At 38.2% G+C, this 19,090-nt stretch overlaps 1 protein-coding gene across 1 annotated transcript in view; it reads right to left on the bottom strand.

The window, feature by feature from the left end:
• The window catches only part of pth1r (parathyroid hormone 1 receptor), a 52,732-nt gene that overhangs the window by 8,091 nt on the left and 25,551 nt on the right, over window positions 1-19,090 (bottom strand). The window contains exons 2-6 of the mRNA XM_039601790.1: window positions 18,385-18,487; window positions 11,357-11,467; window positions 11,053-11,174; window positions 8,601-8,695; window positions 6,674-6,857 (exon numbers count right to left, since the gene is read on the bottom strand). Coding sequence (XP_039457724.1) covers window positions 6,674-6,857; window positions 8,601-8,695; window positions 11,053-11,174; window positions 11,357-11,467; window positions 18,385-18,487 — 615 coding nt within the window. The remainder of the gene's footprint in view (window positions 1-6,673; window positions 6,858-8,600; window positions 8,696-11,052; window positions 11,175-11,356; window positions 11,468-18,384; window positions 18,488-19,090) is intronic.

Genomic DNA, 19,090 nt, shown 5'->3' on the forward strand with positions numbered 1-19,090 from the left:
AGGCTGGTCTGAGTAGTTCAGAAACTGTTGATCTTCTGGGGTTTTCAGAGAAAACCATCCCTCTGGCTTACGGAGAACGGTCCGAAAAAGAAAAAAAATCCAGTGAGCAGCAGCTCTCTGAGTGGAAATGCCTTGTTGATGCCTGAGGTAAGAGGAGAATGGCCAGACTACTCTGAAGTGATAGGAAGGCAACAGTAACTCAAATAAGCACTTGTTATAACCAAGGTATGCAGACGAGCAACTCTGACCGCACACCGTGTTAAGCCTCGAAGCAAACAGGCTACAGTCCTCTAGCCCAATGTGATTAGAGATCACATTGATCTCTAATCACATTTTCTTGTCTGTAATTACTGCAGATTGGTTAGTGCACAAAGTGCTCACAGATCCTTGTGATGAAGGATGGTTCTGGACAAAATAAAGACTTTTACTGGGAATCATGGGACCTCTTTCTTTTTCTCTAAGTGCGGTCACAGCAGCTCGAGAGGAATCGTCGTAGATCTTCTGACTAGCTAAGTGAGAAATTTAGCCAGACAATGTGACAACTATATACTCATAGCAGAACAGCTGAGATAAACAAGGTAACTTTATGAGATTTCCCCATCTTCAGGTGTTCCTTTTATTTAGGACTGGTTCAGTAATTGGACATATTTTGACAGCTAGGTCATATGTTGTGAAAGCATGGGCAAATGTAATGTAGTTCAAATCCTGAATAACACATAAAGGTTTCTCATTATCAGTGACCTCAGGAACATCTAAATTTGCAGCGCTACTGTCATTGCACCTACCCAGTGGGAAAATACTGCTCTGAACTACATCTGTAACAGAGTTACAATGCCATTTTGTTACTGTGGAAACACAACACATTTTGCCCGATCACTGTGTGAGTTTAAGCTCATTACTATATATATGTTGGTTTTTTAGCCAGACTCTTTTTCTGATAAAAATAAAGTGTCTTTTTTTTTTTTTTATGGGTCGGGGGATGAGATAATTTCTGAAAAAAACAACAAACTGGGGCGAGTAGTTACAGAGATATGACTCCTTCCCAGACATGACCCAACATAGAGTGTTAAACAGTTCTGAGAGCTAACAATCCATTGTACGCATCTGAGCATTAATGGATTGCTGTTAAATTTTGTTGGTCCCCAGAGGGCGTGGATCAATTTCCTCCCACCACCAGCAAGTATACTTTTCACTTATTAGGAAAGCTTGAAGTCCCAAGCATTGTGGCCATCTGCCTTTCCCATTATAGGGTTGAGATTCTTGATTACAAAATTTTAGCAATTATTAGATTATTAGATGGGTATCAGTGGAATTACAGACAAAAAGAGGTTAGCGTTTACCATGACTGGCTTTGGTAATCTTTTGATTTTTTTTATCTAGTACCTTCATAAGTTTCCATGTGATCAGTAATTGTCTGTTTATTTATTTGTTTCATTATTTTTATCATTTCTAAATATTTAAATAAAATTGAATTGAATAGAACTGAGTTTGCTTATTTTTAACAGGGACATTAATAAACATTGCTGTAATTGGCAGAGTTAGCAACAGGTTAATATTCATCACCTGCAAACTAACGGCATTTCTGTTAACCTCTGCTGTGTTATGTTTGTACTGTAAATGAACCAAAACATCATCATGCTAGCGAGTTAAGACAAGATGATAAGTCTGGTAAATACGCTGCATGTTAAACAGCACTCGGATTAAAAGCGTGCAGACAGCACATACAGAGTCCACTGTGGAGTTTTTTCACAGCATCTGTGCTTCATAGTTACAGTGTTATATGGTCGACCAATTGATTATTATTGCAGCTTTCTGAAATGCATCTGTTTTATTAAAACATTCAATTAAATAATAATTTAATTAAATGTTTTACTTCTTGTTATCTATATATATTTCTACCACAAATAAAGAGAATGGATGTAGTTCACTGGCTTTGAGCTTAACTCAGTTCTTATGCATGTCTAATTATCAGTCCCAAGCGCACTAATCCACAAATGTTGTTCCTGTGTTATTCGCAGCCTCTTATTTTCTGTCCATCCCAGCGTCTTAATCCATTATCTGTGTTTGTGTGGAACAAAGCTTTTGAACCCACTGTTTCAAAGTTCTGAGTGAAAATGTTTTATTTCATGCACAGAATAAAGTTTTGAAACTGAGTTATCACCATTCAACATATGGGAAGCACATTTTATATATGAATGATTGGTGTCTCTCATGCCAATTGTATTAATCTTTAAAAGCAATGTACGGTGGCCCTGAAGTGCAAACCACAAAAACAAATCACAAAACGCACAACAAATTGAAAAGCGCAAAAACAAATTGAAAAGCGCAAAAACAAATTGAAAAGCGCAAAAACAAATTCACTTAACGCAAAAACAAATTGAAAAGCGCAAAAACAAATCACAAAACGCACAACAAATTGAAAAGCGCAACAACAAATCACTTAACGCAAAAACAAATTGAAAAGCGCAAAAACAAATTGAAAAGCGCAAAAACAAATTCACTTAACGCAAAAACAAATTGAAATGCGCAAAAACAAATCACAAAACGCACAACAAATTGAAAAGCGCAAAAACAAATTGCAAAGCGCAAAAACAAATTGAAAAGCGCAAAAACAAATTGAAAAGCGCAAAAACAAATTCACTTAACGCAAAAACAAATTCACTTAACGCAAAAACAAATTGAAAAGCGCAAAAACAAATCACTTAACGCAAAAACAAATTGAAAAGCGCAAAAACAAATTCACTTAACGCAAAAACAAATTGAAAAGCGCAAAAACAAATTGAAAAGCGCAAAAACAAAAACCAAACCGGAAGAGGTAGGTACCAATGCTGCAACAACAGGCATCACTGATTGGATGATGGATCCGGTAGCCTTTTGAACCGGAAGTTGTTCTGTTCGGAAGTTTGGTGACTGCTCTACCAACTTTTTTCCACAACTTGGACAAAACATGTTGGCTGTATCCCAATTCAGGGTCTGCAGCCTTAAAGGCTGCATTTTAAGGCCGACACGTCTCAGCGGCGCACCGAAGGCTGTCCCAATTCAAAGGCTGCTCAAATGCGGCCCTCAAATTCGACCTTCATTTCCTGAATTTTAAGGCTGTGGCGGTGTAGACTTCGTGGCCCAACATATCCCACAATTTATAGCGCGGCAGTCACTGTGGATAATTTTGCTGCAGACGGCAGAAGCGTAGCGGCCGAAGAGTAAACTGTTAAAGCGTAAGTACTGAATATGATGTCACTTTTTATGTGCAAATGTTTAATAATGAGGAACATTAAAACACTACTGTTGGCCACATGTCGGCAAAGTTATTTGCCATTAGCGATGTTTGTACTTTCAGCGTTTACTTTGTTTTAAAGCATTTAAAATATAATAATACAATAGTTGACCTTAATCTTACAGAGAATGTGATGATTTTATGGATAATTAAAGTCAGTCATATATCTACAAACACAACAAGCTGAAAGTCAGTGATGCTGCTCGGTTTGCAGTCCTGAATATCACGGCACAAGCAGGATTCACTGCACTGTTAATGTTAGCTATGTTATATTGCTAGCTATGTTATATTGCTGCCTCTGTTCGGTGGTGTCGAGCCAAACGGACTTTAACGTGTGTTTGAACGAGCTGACGGTTCACTCGTTAAGCTGAAAGAAAGATGCTTTAATCACAGGAGTCACACATGTGTCCACTGGACCATCTGGGAACTCTTCTTGTTTAGCACTTGTAATAACACAAACACTAAATCCTCCTTCTCTTGTGCTGTTTTGTAGCAGTGTATACACCTGAGACTGTCACCTGTCTGTCTGTCCTGCACTCTCTCTCTGTTTCTTTCTCTCTGATTGTGGAATAAAAGTATGAACATGTATTTATAAGTTACACTTGTGTTTGAATCCTGCAGCTTATCACACATTTGATTTCCATGTGTGACAACTGCAAGTGTCCAGAGTGAGGACAGACTGAGGGACCCACTGCTGCACATCATCTGTGAGGCTTTGCACCCCTGATGATCCACCAGGACAAACTCAGCAGTGTGTGAGGAAGAGGAGGAGGAAGAGCCAGCAGCAGCTGACAGATGTGGAGAATAGACATACTGTTCCTGTTTGTGAAGGACTGCTAGAAACATTTAAAATAACTAATTATCTGTCCTGAATCATTATTAGGTAATGTTCAGATAATTTGATCATTCCAGTGTTTTCAGTGTGGGAGAAAGTACTCAGGGCCTTCAAGTTACACACTATGAAAGGCAGCACCAAGTTTAATATTCAGAAACCTAAAGTATGTATCAGCAGCAGAATGGAGCTAAAAATAAATGTTTGTTTCAGTTCTATGAAGTGATTTGATTTGAGAGTTCAAACTCACTGCTGTAATAACTTATGATTAATATAATAACTATAATGTTGGCCATATCATATTTACACTGACTTTAGTCTCATGAACAACATTAGCTAATTGTTATTTACTAGCTAATCTTAAATGACTGTTCAGTACAGATATGAAGGCCAGCAATCATATTTTACAGTCCTGTGGTCTCAGCCTCAGATACGTATTAAATCACACAAAGCTCGTGTAGAAACAAACACACGAACAAAATATGTTCTCCTTCATTTCCGTCAAAGCTGTATGAAACGTTTCCAGCGGTTGGTGTTATGGTTGCTAGGCAACCTGGGCAGCGCGACGGAGGCTAGACCGTCCCATTTCACAAGCCTCGCACTTCCGGCCTTAGCGGTCTTTTGCACGCCCTTGAGGATCGTTGAGGCTGCGTACTTAAAAGCTGCAGACCCTGAATTGGGATACAGCCGTTGACTGCTCTTTCTCATAACCACGTTCGGCAGAACAACTTCCGGTTCAAAAGGCTACCGGATCCATCATCCAATCAGTGATGCCTGTTGTTGCAGCATTGGTACCTACCTCTTCCGGTTTGGTTTTTGTTGTTGCGCTTTTCAATTTGTTTTTGCGCTTTTCAATTTGTTTTTGCGTTAAGTGATTTGTTGTTGCGCTTTTCAATTTGTTTTTGCGTTAAGAGATTTGTTTTTGCGCTTTTCAATTTGTTTTTGCGCTTTTCAATTTGTTTTTGCGTTAAGAGATTTGTTTTTGCGCTTTTCAATTTGTTTTTGCGCTTTTCAATTTGTTTTTGCGCTTTGCAATTTGTTTTTGTGCTTTTCAATTTGTTGTGCGTTTTGTGATTTGTTTTTGCGCTTTTCAATTTGTTTTTGCGTTAAGTGAATTTGTTTTTGCGCTTTTCAATTTGTTTTTGCGCTTTTCAATTTGTTTTTGCGTTAAGTGATTTGTTGTTGCGCTTTTCAATTTGTTGTGCGTTTTGTGATTTGTTTTGCGCTTTTCAATTTGTTTTTGCGCTTTTCAATTTGTTTTTGCGTTAAGTGAATTTGTTTTTGCGCTTTTCAATTTGTTTTTGCGCTTTTCAATTTGTTGTGCGTTTTGTGATTTGTTTTTGTGGTTTGCACTTCAGGGCCACCGTAGCAATGTGACATAAATGTATCAATAGACTACCAACAAAATTAACCGCAAACACTAAAGTTGGGACTCAAAGCACAGAGTACTGCACCTAACTCAAAGGACGAGCAAGTGTTGTGTCTACAATAAACATGCACTTAGCAAAGAGCCAATTTTAAACAGTATCATTAAACATTTTCTACCAGCAGCCTGTTGCAAAAACCCATCATTTCTTTCCATTTCTTTAGTTGAATTTCCAAAGAAAGTACACACATAACACAGTCTGACAGGTATTTTTGCACCAAAAGGTGATTCCCAAAGCTGAAAACTTGACATATTTCAAATGGTTTGCAGTGTGTCCTTACAAATTCTGGAGCAATCACAGAGAACAGAACAAGTATCCAAATAGGAATTTTGGAATCTCTTTAAGAAGCCTGGGGGACTAATCCTGAAGACTACTTAAAGAAAACACATAGAAAGTTTGAGTAAGACAGCTCAGACTGAGTTGAGCTTCAATACATCCTTAATAAACTGCAATAAATTGCTGCACCTAATTCCCATTTTGCTAGAAAGATGACGGCATTGGAACAGCATTATATACACATATTCAGCCTGTGATTTCTGCAGGAGTGGGGACCTTTTGTGATTGGACTGGTCTGTGGTTCAGACCTTACATTTTCTTTTTCGTAATTAAGAAAATAAGTGGTTCTTAAAGGTTATTTGCTCCATACATAAAATGATGAATTATGCCAGAGTACACACACCTAAGTTCCCTCATTGTGTCACACACAATATTTCACCTACTAAGCAGTCTGAATACAGTATAAGTCACTTTACAGAGATACAGAGGATGAAAGACATCCCTAAATATATAGCGTAAATTGTTTGTGTATTAAAGCATCCGTGAAAAGTACACAGTCTTTACAAATTTTTTCAGACTTGACTCTTCGGGAAAGCCAAGACCTGGCCTAGTAAAACTTTTGGCACGGTGACAAGCAGTACAGTTTATTTGCTGCAGTACTGGAAAAGCAACTGAGACTCCTGCAAAACATACCTAACACTTCCTGTGCGGAAACACAACTCTTCACACCAAGCAACACTAATCAAATTATCTGTACACGTAAAGCAAACAAATCCTGACATTATATTTTTTGTGAATACTGCACATTCACTGACTACGACAATGACTTCATCTGCTGCTTCTGTTTCTATTTGGTTTACTTACAAAATGCGTTTTGTCGGTTTGTGAGGCTTCGGAAATAGACTTGATGTCTTCCACACTGACTCCTTCCATGTCTAATGTCGATCCAGAGTAGAGAACAACGTCTTTTACAAAAATGCTTATAGCTCTTAGCATGTAGGACACAAAGAGGTGCATGTGGATGTAGTTCCTGGTACAGTGTAACCGTCTAAAAAAGAGAGAGAAAAAAAAGAGTGGTATGGTCAAATATCAGATATGTGAGAAATTTTTCCTATTTTTACTTTTTTTCTAGACAGTTGGTACACCTCGATGTTAAGTTTGTGCTCGACTTTTCACACGCACACAAACAATACGCATCCTAATTAGAGCCAGCTGAATTCCACGCTGACTACAACACATTCTCGAGAATTAGGAGCTTGAAACACACAAATATTAAATCGTTACACTCAAAGTGAGCAGTAAAAACGAAATTGCAAGCATGTGTTGAAAAGGATCCAAATTTGCTTCCACAAAAGCAGAAGTTTATCAGTCAAAAATTCTTCATTCTTAACATTGGTAGAAATGTTAACATTTGCATTCTGGCACTGTGCTCCAAAGGGAGCTGCAGGATCAATAGCCATAAAGGTTACATTATTGCAGTCAAAACAAAACGTCATGACTGCAATAATTTCTTGAATATTTACTAGTGCAAAAAAAAAAAAAAATCTAAAAGGCATGACAGTTTAAAGTCTAAATTTGTCAACATTTACTTGACACTGACATTAGACCAGTGTAATTTCTACCCACTGTTTCTTTCTCTAAAGACTCTTTAATGAGCTGAATTCTTTGACAAGCAACCCTCAGAGAGCTATTGATTGAGAAAAACTAATCTAGCGTACATTTCCCCAGTGAAAAATTCTGAACACAAGTGGTAATGCAAAATATCCCCTCTTCTCTCTCCCTGGAAAACATTTATGAGCCCTCCTGTCTAAAAGCTGATGTGTTAAAGAGGAGACATGGCTGGAGCACTCTGAGCACAGAGCCAGAATGTCAGATGGGCCCCTGGGACAACTTATTAAACTCATTTTGCCCGTAGATTTCCTGGTGCCAGTTGGGAGCATTCCTAAAAACCTTCTGACTGCCTGCCTGTACAGTAAGTCACGCTGGTTGGAGCATTGGTAAACAGTTCCTTCCCATTGATTACTGATAGTCCCTGTGCTCAACAAAATAAGCAAATAATAACAAATCTGCCCTGAGTTAATCATAATGATTTAAAAAAAACCCAGACATTTTCAGACTGAATTCAACCTTGTTTTAAGGTTTTTTCCTTTTTCATTTAAGAAAGTAGCCCTAAGGTAAGGCTGATACCTCTTATGTTTGTACAGTAGGAGGAGCGAGCTTTTCAAACACAGCACTTTGCTCTGAATTCACATCTCTTCACTCCCTTGTTTACATGTTTACATGTGGAAAAAGGGGGATGTTGATTAGGAAATGTAATCTTTGTAAGCTGGGAGGAATAATAAAAAGTAGAAAATCAGCATACACACTTTGGTTGTGTGTCAGCGAAATCTGAAATCAGCATGAAAATAACAAAGAACCTAAATGTCAGGCAATGAGGCATGCATTACAGCACGCCTGAAGGCAGGCTCCTCCTCAAAGGCAGTCATATCATAGTCTGTTAAAAGTCAAAGTAAAAGTCAAAGGTAATGCTTGATACAGATTGTGTGCTCCGTGCCGTCGCTGTGACACAACACATATATTGCGATGCACGATTATCCGGTGGAGTCGGGGTGGGGGTGATGGGGGATTCACAGCATGCCATCATGCTGTGAATCATTTGGACTCCCTGTTTTGATCCCTTCTCCAATTGCTCTAACCTTAATTTCTGACCCCGTATCAAACGCCCTCTCTTTTGGGAACATTTGTGGTTGAAAGTACTGATTGAAAAAGTCCAGCAGCAGCATCGACTCACCGAAAATATCCCAAAATGACGACAGCCACCATGAGCGACCCCAAAGAGACCGAGTACCCAACCGTGTAAATGAGATACAGACGGTGAAAGACGTCCTGTTGGAAAAGGATAATTTGTTAGAACATCAACAGACACATTATCCTCTCCTAATTGCATTGTTTGATCCACTGTACGTTTTAGTCAGACATGCTAATTCTGTTTGTTGGAAAAATTTGTTTAAGGATGTCTCCAAATAACCTGGTTTGTCATTGGAAAGCATTAGTACACTGGGCAGTAGTTTAATCCTCCAGCAGAAGCCTGGCTGCAAGAAAACCAAACCCTCTGCACGTCACCAAGTTAATAAGTGCCAGGACCTCCTTGTGATGTAAGTTGATACTACACTGCTGTTATCATTTAGCATCAGGATCATGTGCAAGAAAAAAACATGCGTCTGCGGTAGTGCTGTGCTGTGTAGTTCATGCGCACATATTTATCATTATCTACTGCAACTGCTCCACTGTTGGAACATCGATCTGAACATTCGACGTCATAAAGATGACAGCGGTATCGTTTCAGGCCAGAAAAGGGTGGCGATCAAAGCATGACAGCTTTCACGGCTTTCTCACAGCCTTTGAATGTTTTCATTTATCAATAATTTTAACAAGTTTTCCATCCTTCTTACAAGAACTATTTACCGCCAGCACTGACATCTAACACCCCGAGCGATGATAGAGGAACTCTACACAGGCACCTGCGATCAAGGTCACATCTAGCTGTCAGTCACACTGGGTTGTAGTACAAAGGCTGCTGTTCTTCTTCTTTTAACTGTTTCCGCACGATGCTTTGCAGTGTAATGGTGCTGTTGGTGCTTATGGTATTACAGATTATGCAACACATAATCTTCTTTATTAAAGTTAAACGTGTCCATTTTGTAAGACGTGTACGCCCGCTTAAAATGTGCAACTGTGTCAGGATACACAGCAAAGAAACACTATCAGCTGACAGGTCTGCTATGAAACAATGAAACAATTACAACAACTATAAAGACTTCATTATGATAATTAATTTTAACGTCAGGTAAATGACAACAAAGCTCGAACATTAAAACATTAGCTGAGCTAAATATACAACACACTCCACTCTGGGCCAAAGTATGTCAATTTTTATGGTTTGGCTTTAGAGAAGAAAAATAATAATTCTACAGCATAAAATGGTCATAAGCAATTACCTTTCACTGTAACAGCCTCAAATCAATGAAATAGATTGCACTATAGTATGAGGTGGTGCAACTTCATTAACCCTTTCCAAACCATCCTAAAAAGTTTGTTAAAACCTTCTCAACTCTGCACTCACTGACTTTTATATTATAGATGTCATGCACACACTTGGAAATAGCATATTATATATTTATTTATATGTGTGTGTTGTCTGCCTTTTAATGAATAATTCTGTGCTTTGCTGCTATGCTGTACTATTCTGTTGTCAAATGTTCTGACCTTTTAAGGGGACTACAGATGCAAAATAACACCACGGTGACATTGAAATTTAAGCTGCCGTCAGCCTGTTAGATTAATTAAAAATACTGCGCTTCTAACTGCTGTGCCTCAAGCACTGGAAAACAGTCCCTTCTTCCATGTGTAACACACCCCACGATCCAGGTGGGGTTTCCTATAGAAATAAGCTGTCAGACATAACTGGCCCACACAGGTCTGGCCTGCCCTGACATATATCCTATCAAACACCTTGAAGAGACCTGCTATAAGCTGGACCCCTGACTAGCATCCAGGTCTCGTCACCTATCAGTGATGCTGTCGAGGTTATATCAAAGATTTGCAGCAAAGTCTTCCCAAAATGGTCAAGGCTGTTACAAAAGCATAAAAATGTTTGCTAATGCTCCACACTAATGGTTTTCAAAGAAGATGAAAATCTAATCGGTTCTTCCTTAATTCAAGAGAACATTTGTGCAAGATTTGATGATACGGCATTGACAAGAAAGGATGCATAAAAATCATTAAAATCGATGAATAAAGCTGCATGACTCAACTGTGCAACTGCGGGTCTTATTATTGTTAAGTAACTCAACTGAGCCATGTCTGGTGAGTTCTTAGTGGTCTTAGATTTGCGAGGGAATGACTCAGTTCAAGACTAATCTGGCACTGTTTTCACTTTGTATTATAACATAAATTTAGCCAGTTACAGCCATTTTATCACAAAGCGACCACATTACTATCCTTTCATTATCCCCTCATCATCTTCTCAACATTTCAGTAAATACGATCAGACTTTATTTGCATTGCACATTACTAAGAAGGCATGCTGTTAATTTGTTACGCATTTCAAAGGAAGTATAATTGCAGGGTACATTTTTTTCTTAAATGCCTTAAGTGAGACAATTTGCTATGGTGCTGCTGTTAATTATTTTGGTGGGAGACAGTGTCAGTGAGTATGTAAATGGAAATCAGATGGATCTTACCATTTGATAGCTTTGGTTATATTCGGGGAGGTGTTTTGAACATTCAGTATAATCGGCCCATGTTCTGTTGGCTACTGCCAGCTCCCATATCCCATTGCTGTCACAACGACGGTGTGCTAATCCTAGAAATCAACAAAAGAAGTCTATTTTTAATTACAGATTTAAAGCTGCATAATTAAATAAATTGCCAAAGAGGGTTCAGAGAGAGCTCCAGTTATGATTTGCAATGACTTTGCAGTGCACAGCCTAACTCTATTTAAAATTCAGGGATTTAACTGCTTACTGTATCCAGGGCCAAGCTTACCTTTATGGTTGAAGTCAAAGATATACTCTGGACAGGGAGTGGATACAATTTTTCCAGGAGGCCCTTCAGGCCAACAAACAATGCCATCCCAATCTGGTGAGCAGAAACCATCTGCAGAGAAAAGAAAAGAGTTGACTTAAAACCAAATCCTGTCATGACTATAGCACTGCAGTAATGGTCAGTAGGCATTTCCAAGATCTGCTTGTTTTCAGGGTTTTTGTTTGAATTTTAAAAAGCAGACACACGATACATAAACAGCACTGGAATGGCACTGCAAAAGCAGCCTTGTAATTTCATGTGTGGCATAACTGACCCCCCCCCCACCACCACCTTTATTCATTTTTGTTCTGCTTGTGGGAAACATGGGTCACCAAAAGAAAACACATGCCTGTCCACTTCCCATCTATTGTCACATAATTAAGACTTGCAACCATGGAATTTCCCGCATGCTGACAACAAGTTGTCCATTGAATCTGGTGTGTTCATTAAGGCTTGTTTGTTAGCTGCTGGATATTTCCATAACTGCTCCGTTGTTGATAACACGACAACTATTATAATGTTGTATGGAATTGGTTTTAGCATGGATCTTATTTAAAGACTTCCTGCAACACTAGCTGCATTGTAGTGCCCTAACTGGCAAATTATGGTTAAATAACAGCACTATATTATATAATTCACTTTCAATATGTATCATATGTTTTGAGTCTTTTTTTAAGATGGATCACATTCAATTAATTAACAACATCCAATTTGATTATTCATTTACATACAGAGTTATCTCTTGCTAGGGTAAATGAAATTTTAGAGAATGGGAAAAAATGCTGATAAGACGTAAAACAAATGTCTTATTTGGCCAATCATTATTCCCAATGCAACAATGTTATGTATATTTGAATTTTTTGAAAATGGAAAAATATTTATTTTAAAATATTTAATAATTTAAATTTTAAAATGTTCAAGTTCTCATCACAATAACAAATTCTTGCATTTACAGTCCTCAACATGTTTTAGACCACCACCAAATGTAAGGATTGTGCCACACCTGCCTTAAATTAACAGTATTTATGATTACCAAAATATTTTTATGTTCTATAACAGCTAATCCAACAGTACACCCGTGCTCTTTAATCAAAATCACATTTTTAATGCTAAAGTATAGTTATTCTTACTATAAATGAATTTTCAGATTCACTGTTTTTCAAAACAACCATAATAAAATAGTAAAAAAAACTATTGTTTCAGTGATTGAATGTCATGCTTGATTAATTTGTGGCTTCTCAAACTTCTCAGTTTTTTCCTGTTCAAATTTAGGTAAAAATGTGAATTCAGTCATTTTTAGTTTTTAGGGTTTTTTTTTTTTTTTTGCTTGTTTTTATGAGACATCTAATAAATGTGTTAGGAACTACAGTTTTGTATCAGTCTGGACTTAGGTGACCATAGTGGTTTGGGTCATTTCACTTTAATAATAATAATAATAATAACTTATATAGTGAAGTATTGACCAATAATAATAATAATAATAATAATAATAATAATAACAATAATAATAATAACAATAATAAAGATCATGAAATCCCATATTTGCATTCATTTTTTAACATATAAAAATATCACATAAAAAACAGTTATAGCATATTTCTCTTTGAACTACAGAATTGGTTAATGATAATAATTCTTTCTTTTTTTTTAAATGAGGCTGATTATGAATGCAAAATGTTTCCCAGGAATCATTAAAGCAAAAAAAGTATTTTCCACACTTTTCACAAGATGCATGGTGATCCCGATGATCACAACAGAAACTTTTGTGTCAAATTATTAGCAAAGACTGTGATACATTAAACTTTGCCATAATGCATCTGTGCTAAGTTCAGACAAAGAACTTTACGTTCAAAGGGGGGAAAGAAACCTATGAGTGCACACAGTCCCCTAATTCTCAGCTAAACCGTGGAACAGAGCCTACTGATAGTGTGAGCGGAGTCCCTTTCACCACAGATTCTTGGCAAAACCTCTCTTATGGCTTGGCATTTATGTTGTATTATTGAAAACATCTGCCCCACTTTGACCACTAATAAGTAGGTAAGCATAGAACTAAAACTCTCCTCTCTTTGCAGTAGATCCATTATTTTCTCATTCCTGTAATCAAACTTACAAAGAAACATCTGACAAAATGACGACTTGCTTTTAACTGCTTGTCACTGGGAGCACAAAATTAAAGAGTAGACTGAGTGGAGCTGACTGATTCTTGCAGATGCATGGTGGGAAAAAAACTGCGTTTAGTTTTGAAAATCACGCTGACCACACATCCTGGGAGTAAAAGTAGAATTGCTGCTTGCTTTTGCCATAGGTTTTACTACCATAGGACCACCTACTAACAGGCTTAAATTAAACACCAAAACACACAGACACACACACGCCGACACACACACACAGATACAATTTCCTGTAAATTTCTTGACCACAATTTAAATATAAACGTGCCTACGGGGGGACTTTGGTATTTGTGATGTCACTGGGGTTTGAAGAATGTTTTTTTCTCCCCCAACTCATTTGATTCTGACCTGCAGATGTCAAAACACACACTGCAGTTCCTCCTGATACATGCAGCCTTTTATAATGATTCCCCATGTTATTCTACACCCAGACCACAAGCTTGAAGGTTGAGCTATTTTCACACTGCAAGGTCTGGGGATTTGAACCCACATCCCTCCACTGTCCTCCCCAGGCAAACCTCACTGCATCCCTCAAAGAAAACCTTGTCCCAGGCATCAAATGGTGAATTTTATACATTTGAAGCCCAAATGAAGCACAACAGCTTTCTCCTTCAAGCAGCACTCAAAGCTTTCCTAATTAACGCATAATTTTGGATAATTTTTCTACACTTTCTGCATTTTACTCTGCTGGCGTTTGAAGCAGTCATCGTTCCTAACTCCTATAATAGTTCAAAAAGCCACAGGATTACAGTTAAAGAGAAGGAAAAAAATCCTGGGAGAATAGGCAAGACAATTACAGATATAAATCTAAAGCTAGTAGTTGGTGTTATCAGTTTATCTCAACCCATGGTTTGAAGTTCACGCCACAATGCAAAAAGGAAGGAAAATGTCTCTTAAAAAGTGATTTCTGCTGAAATCTTGATGACTTTTTCAAGAAAAATACTTACATCCTTCATCAGAAAGCGCAAGTAAGGCTTTCTTTGAACTTAATGGCAAAATCTTGACAATATCTATAATTTTACTCAACATCACAGCAAACCCACTACCCAGATTTTAAATGACTTCCACACTACATAATTACAAACAGCCAGATGTGGCTCTGGAGTTCAAATCAAATCCAAATGAAGTTAAGGTTAAAGCAATTCATCTGGCATTACAGGGAAAAAGAAAATCTCAAATCAAGCACATGCAAGGAGCGCATATGTGTTTCTCAAGCCGTTAGAGTCTCCACCACACTGGGGGACTTAACTGAGGACTCTACTCTTTATTAAGGTAATGGGGTTATTCTAATTTCTTCAGCTGTAATGTGATTGAACAGACATGTGCAACCTTCCAAAAGAGGTCAGCAAAAAATCACTACATGCAGGATGAGTCACATCCGGCACACCAGCATCATCAGGTATGCAGGTCAGCTCTCTTGTGCTGATGTACCCCCTAAACAGCACCTCAAGCATTTCACAGAATCCCAGTCAGGCATTCCTGATGGGCTTGTTAGAGTCCAGATTGAGTGCCAAAGTCTCCCCTAATGTGCAGACACAGGAACATGCGAGTGCAATAAGGCCGTGGTTATCAACTATTTATACCAGATTAAAATATAAATGTACATATAGTCCCATATGTCTAGTCAAGATAGTGCAAAATGTTTAATTAGGTTTTATCCCATTGTAGTTCGTACTGAAAATAGCATGCGCTCGGAGGTGCATGCGGACATGTGACACCAACCTTTCCTGTCACTACAACATGTCAGGATAGATTCTCGTCTGCGAGATCTCTGATGTTTGACTGATTGCTCTCCTCTGCATTGGCGCCTATAGCCATCTTGTTAAGTGTGCTGTAAGAGCTGGAACATAAACCCTAAGCAAACAAAATCTGCTGCTCGGCACTCTGCAATTCTCAAAGTAGCAATTCTGACATTTTTTTTTTTTAAATCTAATTTGAGCTAGTGGATATTTATCAAAACCATGAAAAGTTGGGACATACCACATGGGTAATGTAACTACAGGGAACAGTCAACAATAGCTTTTGTGTTCTGAGCCAGGAAGTAAACGTTTTTAATTATGTGTTTCATTTACAAGGAGTATCGTTTGGAGGGCAAAGAATTTCATGTGACCACAATGCACTGGGGTTAAAGAGAAAATAATATGATTGGTTTGGCTGTGGAATTCCTCTCCAAACAATCAACTGGGAGAATGACAGCAACCACATGACGATACAGTGTGCTGGGGTCTGCAGGAAAATGGCGCTCTTCAGATAGCCATAAATATTGAAAAACACCCCAGGACCAGGTTCGCCTTCGAGCTCAGCCTTCGGAAAGCCACAGAGAAGACAAAGGAAACAAAGCTGAGGTTTTAAATGTAACCATCAACTTACAGTTCACAAAAAATGTCTTGCAACTGCTCCAAGAATGGTCCGTGATTTGAACATATCAGCGAAATATAGGCAAAACGGTCCCTTTTATTTATTTATTTACTTATTATGGTGAAGTATGAACAGCATCAGTTGATTAGTTTAAGCTCTTGTAATCAACAGTCACACTCAAACAAGTCACCAATCACATTCAATCAACATAGCGTCCCGATGCACTCTTTACTTTCAAGCTTGTGTTCATCATGTTGCTGGTTATGCAGTTTACTTCCACAGTTCTTGGTAAACTTCACTGTTGATTGGTTTCTCCCTCCATACGCACAGCCTTCTCTCGGTACACCTCCCATGTCTGATGGCATCCTCCGCCTCGTACATTATATTTCAGCTCGGCAGCAATGAGGCGCTGCTCTGTGCAGCCTCTGGGGGATTTACTGCACTCCACATTGAACCTCCAGCTTCAGCTAGAATTCACTGGGGACCTTCCTCACAAGCGGAAAGCCCCAAACTATTTTTAAGTGATAACGCCTTTGACAAATGCGCCTGTGACAGAAATCTTTTAATTAAAAAACCTTTAGCAGGTAGTGGAAAATCACACTATTGGAAACCAATAGTAAAAGGCAAATAAAGCGGCACCTTCCAAACGCGTGATCCCATTTCAATTTCACGCATTCCGCTTGATTAGTTTCCTCCAGTTTTCAGCTATTAGTTATCTTGTAATAATAATCTGTAGCTAAACAAGACATTTTATTCGATATACAGAAGCTATTAGGGACGAGCTTATGGATTTGTATCTGTTATCTCTCTAACACACCCCTTTTACTGGGTGATTTGCATGACAAACATTGACTCTGTAATCCCTTTGTTACTCTGCTTTGGCATGAGGAGAATCACAATCTGGCTAACAGAGTAAACAATGAACCAAAAGCAACCAATGTCCTGTGCATGCGCTAAATGTTAATCAAATCTACAATATCATGCACACGCACACCTGCAGGCAATGTTCCCATTATAAACCACAGCACACCTTGATAAGTGCATACATGTCCCACACCCCACCCCTCACACACATACATTAAACAAGAAATCTTCAGTGCAAAGCGTCTCATGAATGTTGATTTCGATGACAGCAATTCCTCCATTCGTACGGTCCTCAGGCATTCCCACCCAACACACGTTTCACTGTAGTATTTATATGCCTACCGTAATCTCACTAATTGCCCCACAGTTTACCAAAATTATGGTGACAGTCAGTGGTACCTCCAACCTGTGTTTTCACGTAAAAGTGGAAACAGCTGAGAGGTGAAAATAGGTTGATGATTTATATAGTTGAGTTTCATTCCAGTGAACTTGACAAGCATTATGATTAGGACACATAATAAAGACACATAGTGTAATTGCTGTGCAAGAGCCGCCACTGGCTTTATTTGTAGGTTTTGCTCATTTGTATCTTAATGTGATAATAATGTATCTAATCGGAAAGTTAAGTGTGAGTCTCCAATGTTCCTTGTGTGTCTTACATCTCAGTCGTGTTCACTGCAGCGATTAAACACAAAAACTAAATGAAAACTAACATTGTAGACCATATCTAAGCAAAGCATTAGAGCCTACTACTAAAACTATTAACATTTTGTTCACAAATTTTAATGCCATCTGATTTTATACAAAACCAATGATTTAGCAGCTACCCTAGTTAACACTGAAGTAAAATAGCATATATACACGCTTATATATCAGGGAAAGGCAAGCCAGACTTTCTCACAGTAAATCCAGTTATCCACTCAAGCCCACCATTTATCCAGCAAAATTTGATTTGAGCGCTAATAGAATAGTTACAGCTCACCATTACAAACAAATAAAACTGCAGGCGCAAACTGTTACGATTAAGTGGATCCATGAGTACTCCATGATATAAAGTGTTAGTAAAAGTGTCCCCACATTTAATTTTTAAAGATCAGCTTTAATTTACCATCTGTGTCACCACTTTCCCCAGTCTACAAAATGTAAGGGGTTGGGGTCAGGTGTGCAGATATGCCATTTAACTTTGTTTGTTTGTTTTTTACAGATTTCAGCTTTTGCAAGAGAAGCGGTGCACATCCATTTCAAGCCCCCGGTTAAAAATGAGTCTCCAGCTAAAAGACATCCTACAGGCGATTTAAGGTTTAATTCTGGATTTAGGGATCTGTGATTTTTTTCACATGACTGCACTCAATCCACAGCTGTAGCACACAATGAAATATGTGAACAAATATTAAAGAGCCATGCTGTTTTATACAGATATTCCTCCGGCCCCCTGATGATGAATCCTACTTAAATCTCCTATGTGGCTGTTGACTGTTTTGCCATGAAATTCAATACTGAAAGTTCAAGTCCCCCTGAAGAATAACAGTATTGTCATTGCAGACTCACAAAGCCACTCATATGGCTAAAGACTGACAGATTTGTTTCTGTACTCACCAGGAATCCTCTGCTTTGCATTGATGATGGCCTCACATTTCTGCCTGGCTCTGTACAAAAACTCTAACTGTTCCTCTTTTGTCAGCACATCATCGGTGTAAACCTGCAAATCAGGGGGAAAGCAGCGGAGTTAACCAAAGGATATGGAAGTGGAAATAGGAATAGTGTGCAAAATAGATCATTTCAAACAAAATTTCAAACACCAAACATCTATTACAACTCAGCTACATGGCAGTTAAAATGACAAGAACAACATAAAAGTGTAAATATTTCGCTGCAGATGTAGACTCTGGATCTGAAATGAGCATGAAAATCAGTTCAGACTTAGACATTAATTTCTCTTTACAGCTGCTTCAAAACTGTCAAACTGTCTGGAACCCGGCTCGTGGTGCTGTGGAGAAAAAAATTAAATCCAGTTTCCTTCCTCCAAAATTCACCGGATATGAGTGACAGTAATACAGTAGATAAATATTAGAAAGTCCTGTACTTTGACCACATCAGTGGATTCATTGAAGAGTTCTATCAGTCTTACTGTGATAAAGTGAAAGCTAAACTTCCCTGACTCAACAGCATCAGTTTCACTTGCAGCATGCAGGCTCATTCCAGTGGTAAACTGATCGACATGAGGAAAATTTTAACACTGACAATAATGACATTTTATTCCCTGCAGCTTTTTCTGTTTTTTTTTTTACCCCTTATATATTTT

This window comes from Oreochromis aureus, linkage group 18 (genome assembly GCF_013358895.1).
Source record: "Oreochromis aureus strain Israel breed Guangdong linkage group 18, ZZ_aureus, whole genome shotgun sequence".
NCBI classification, from domain to species: Eukaryota; Metazoa; Chordata; class Actinopteri; order Cichliformes; family Cichlidae; genus Oreochromis; species Oreochromis aureus.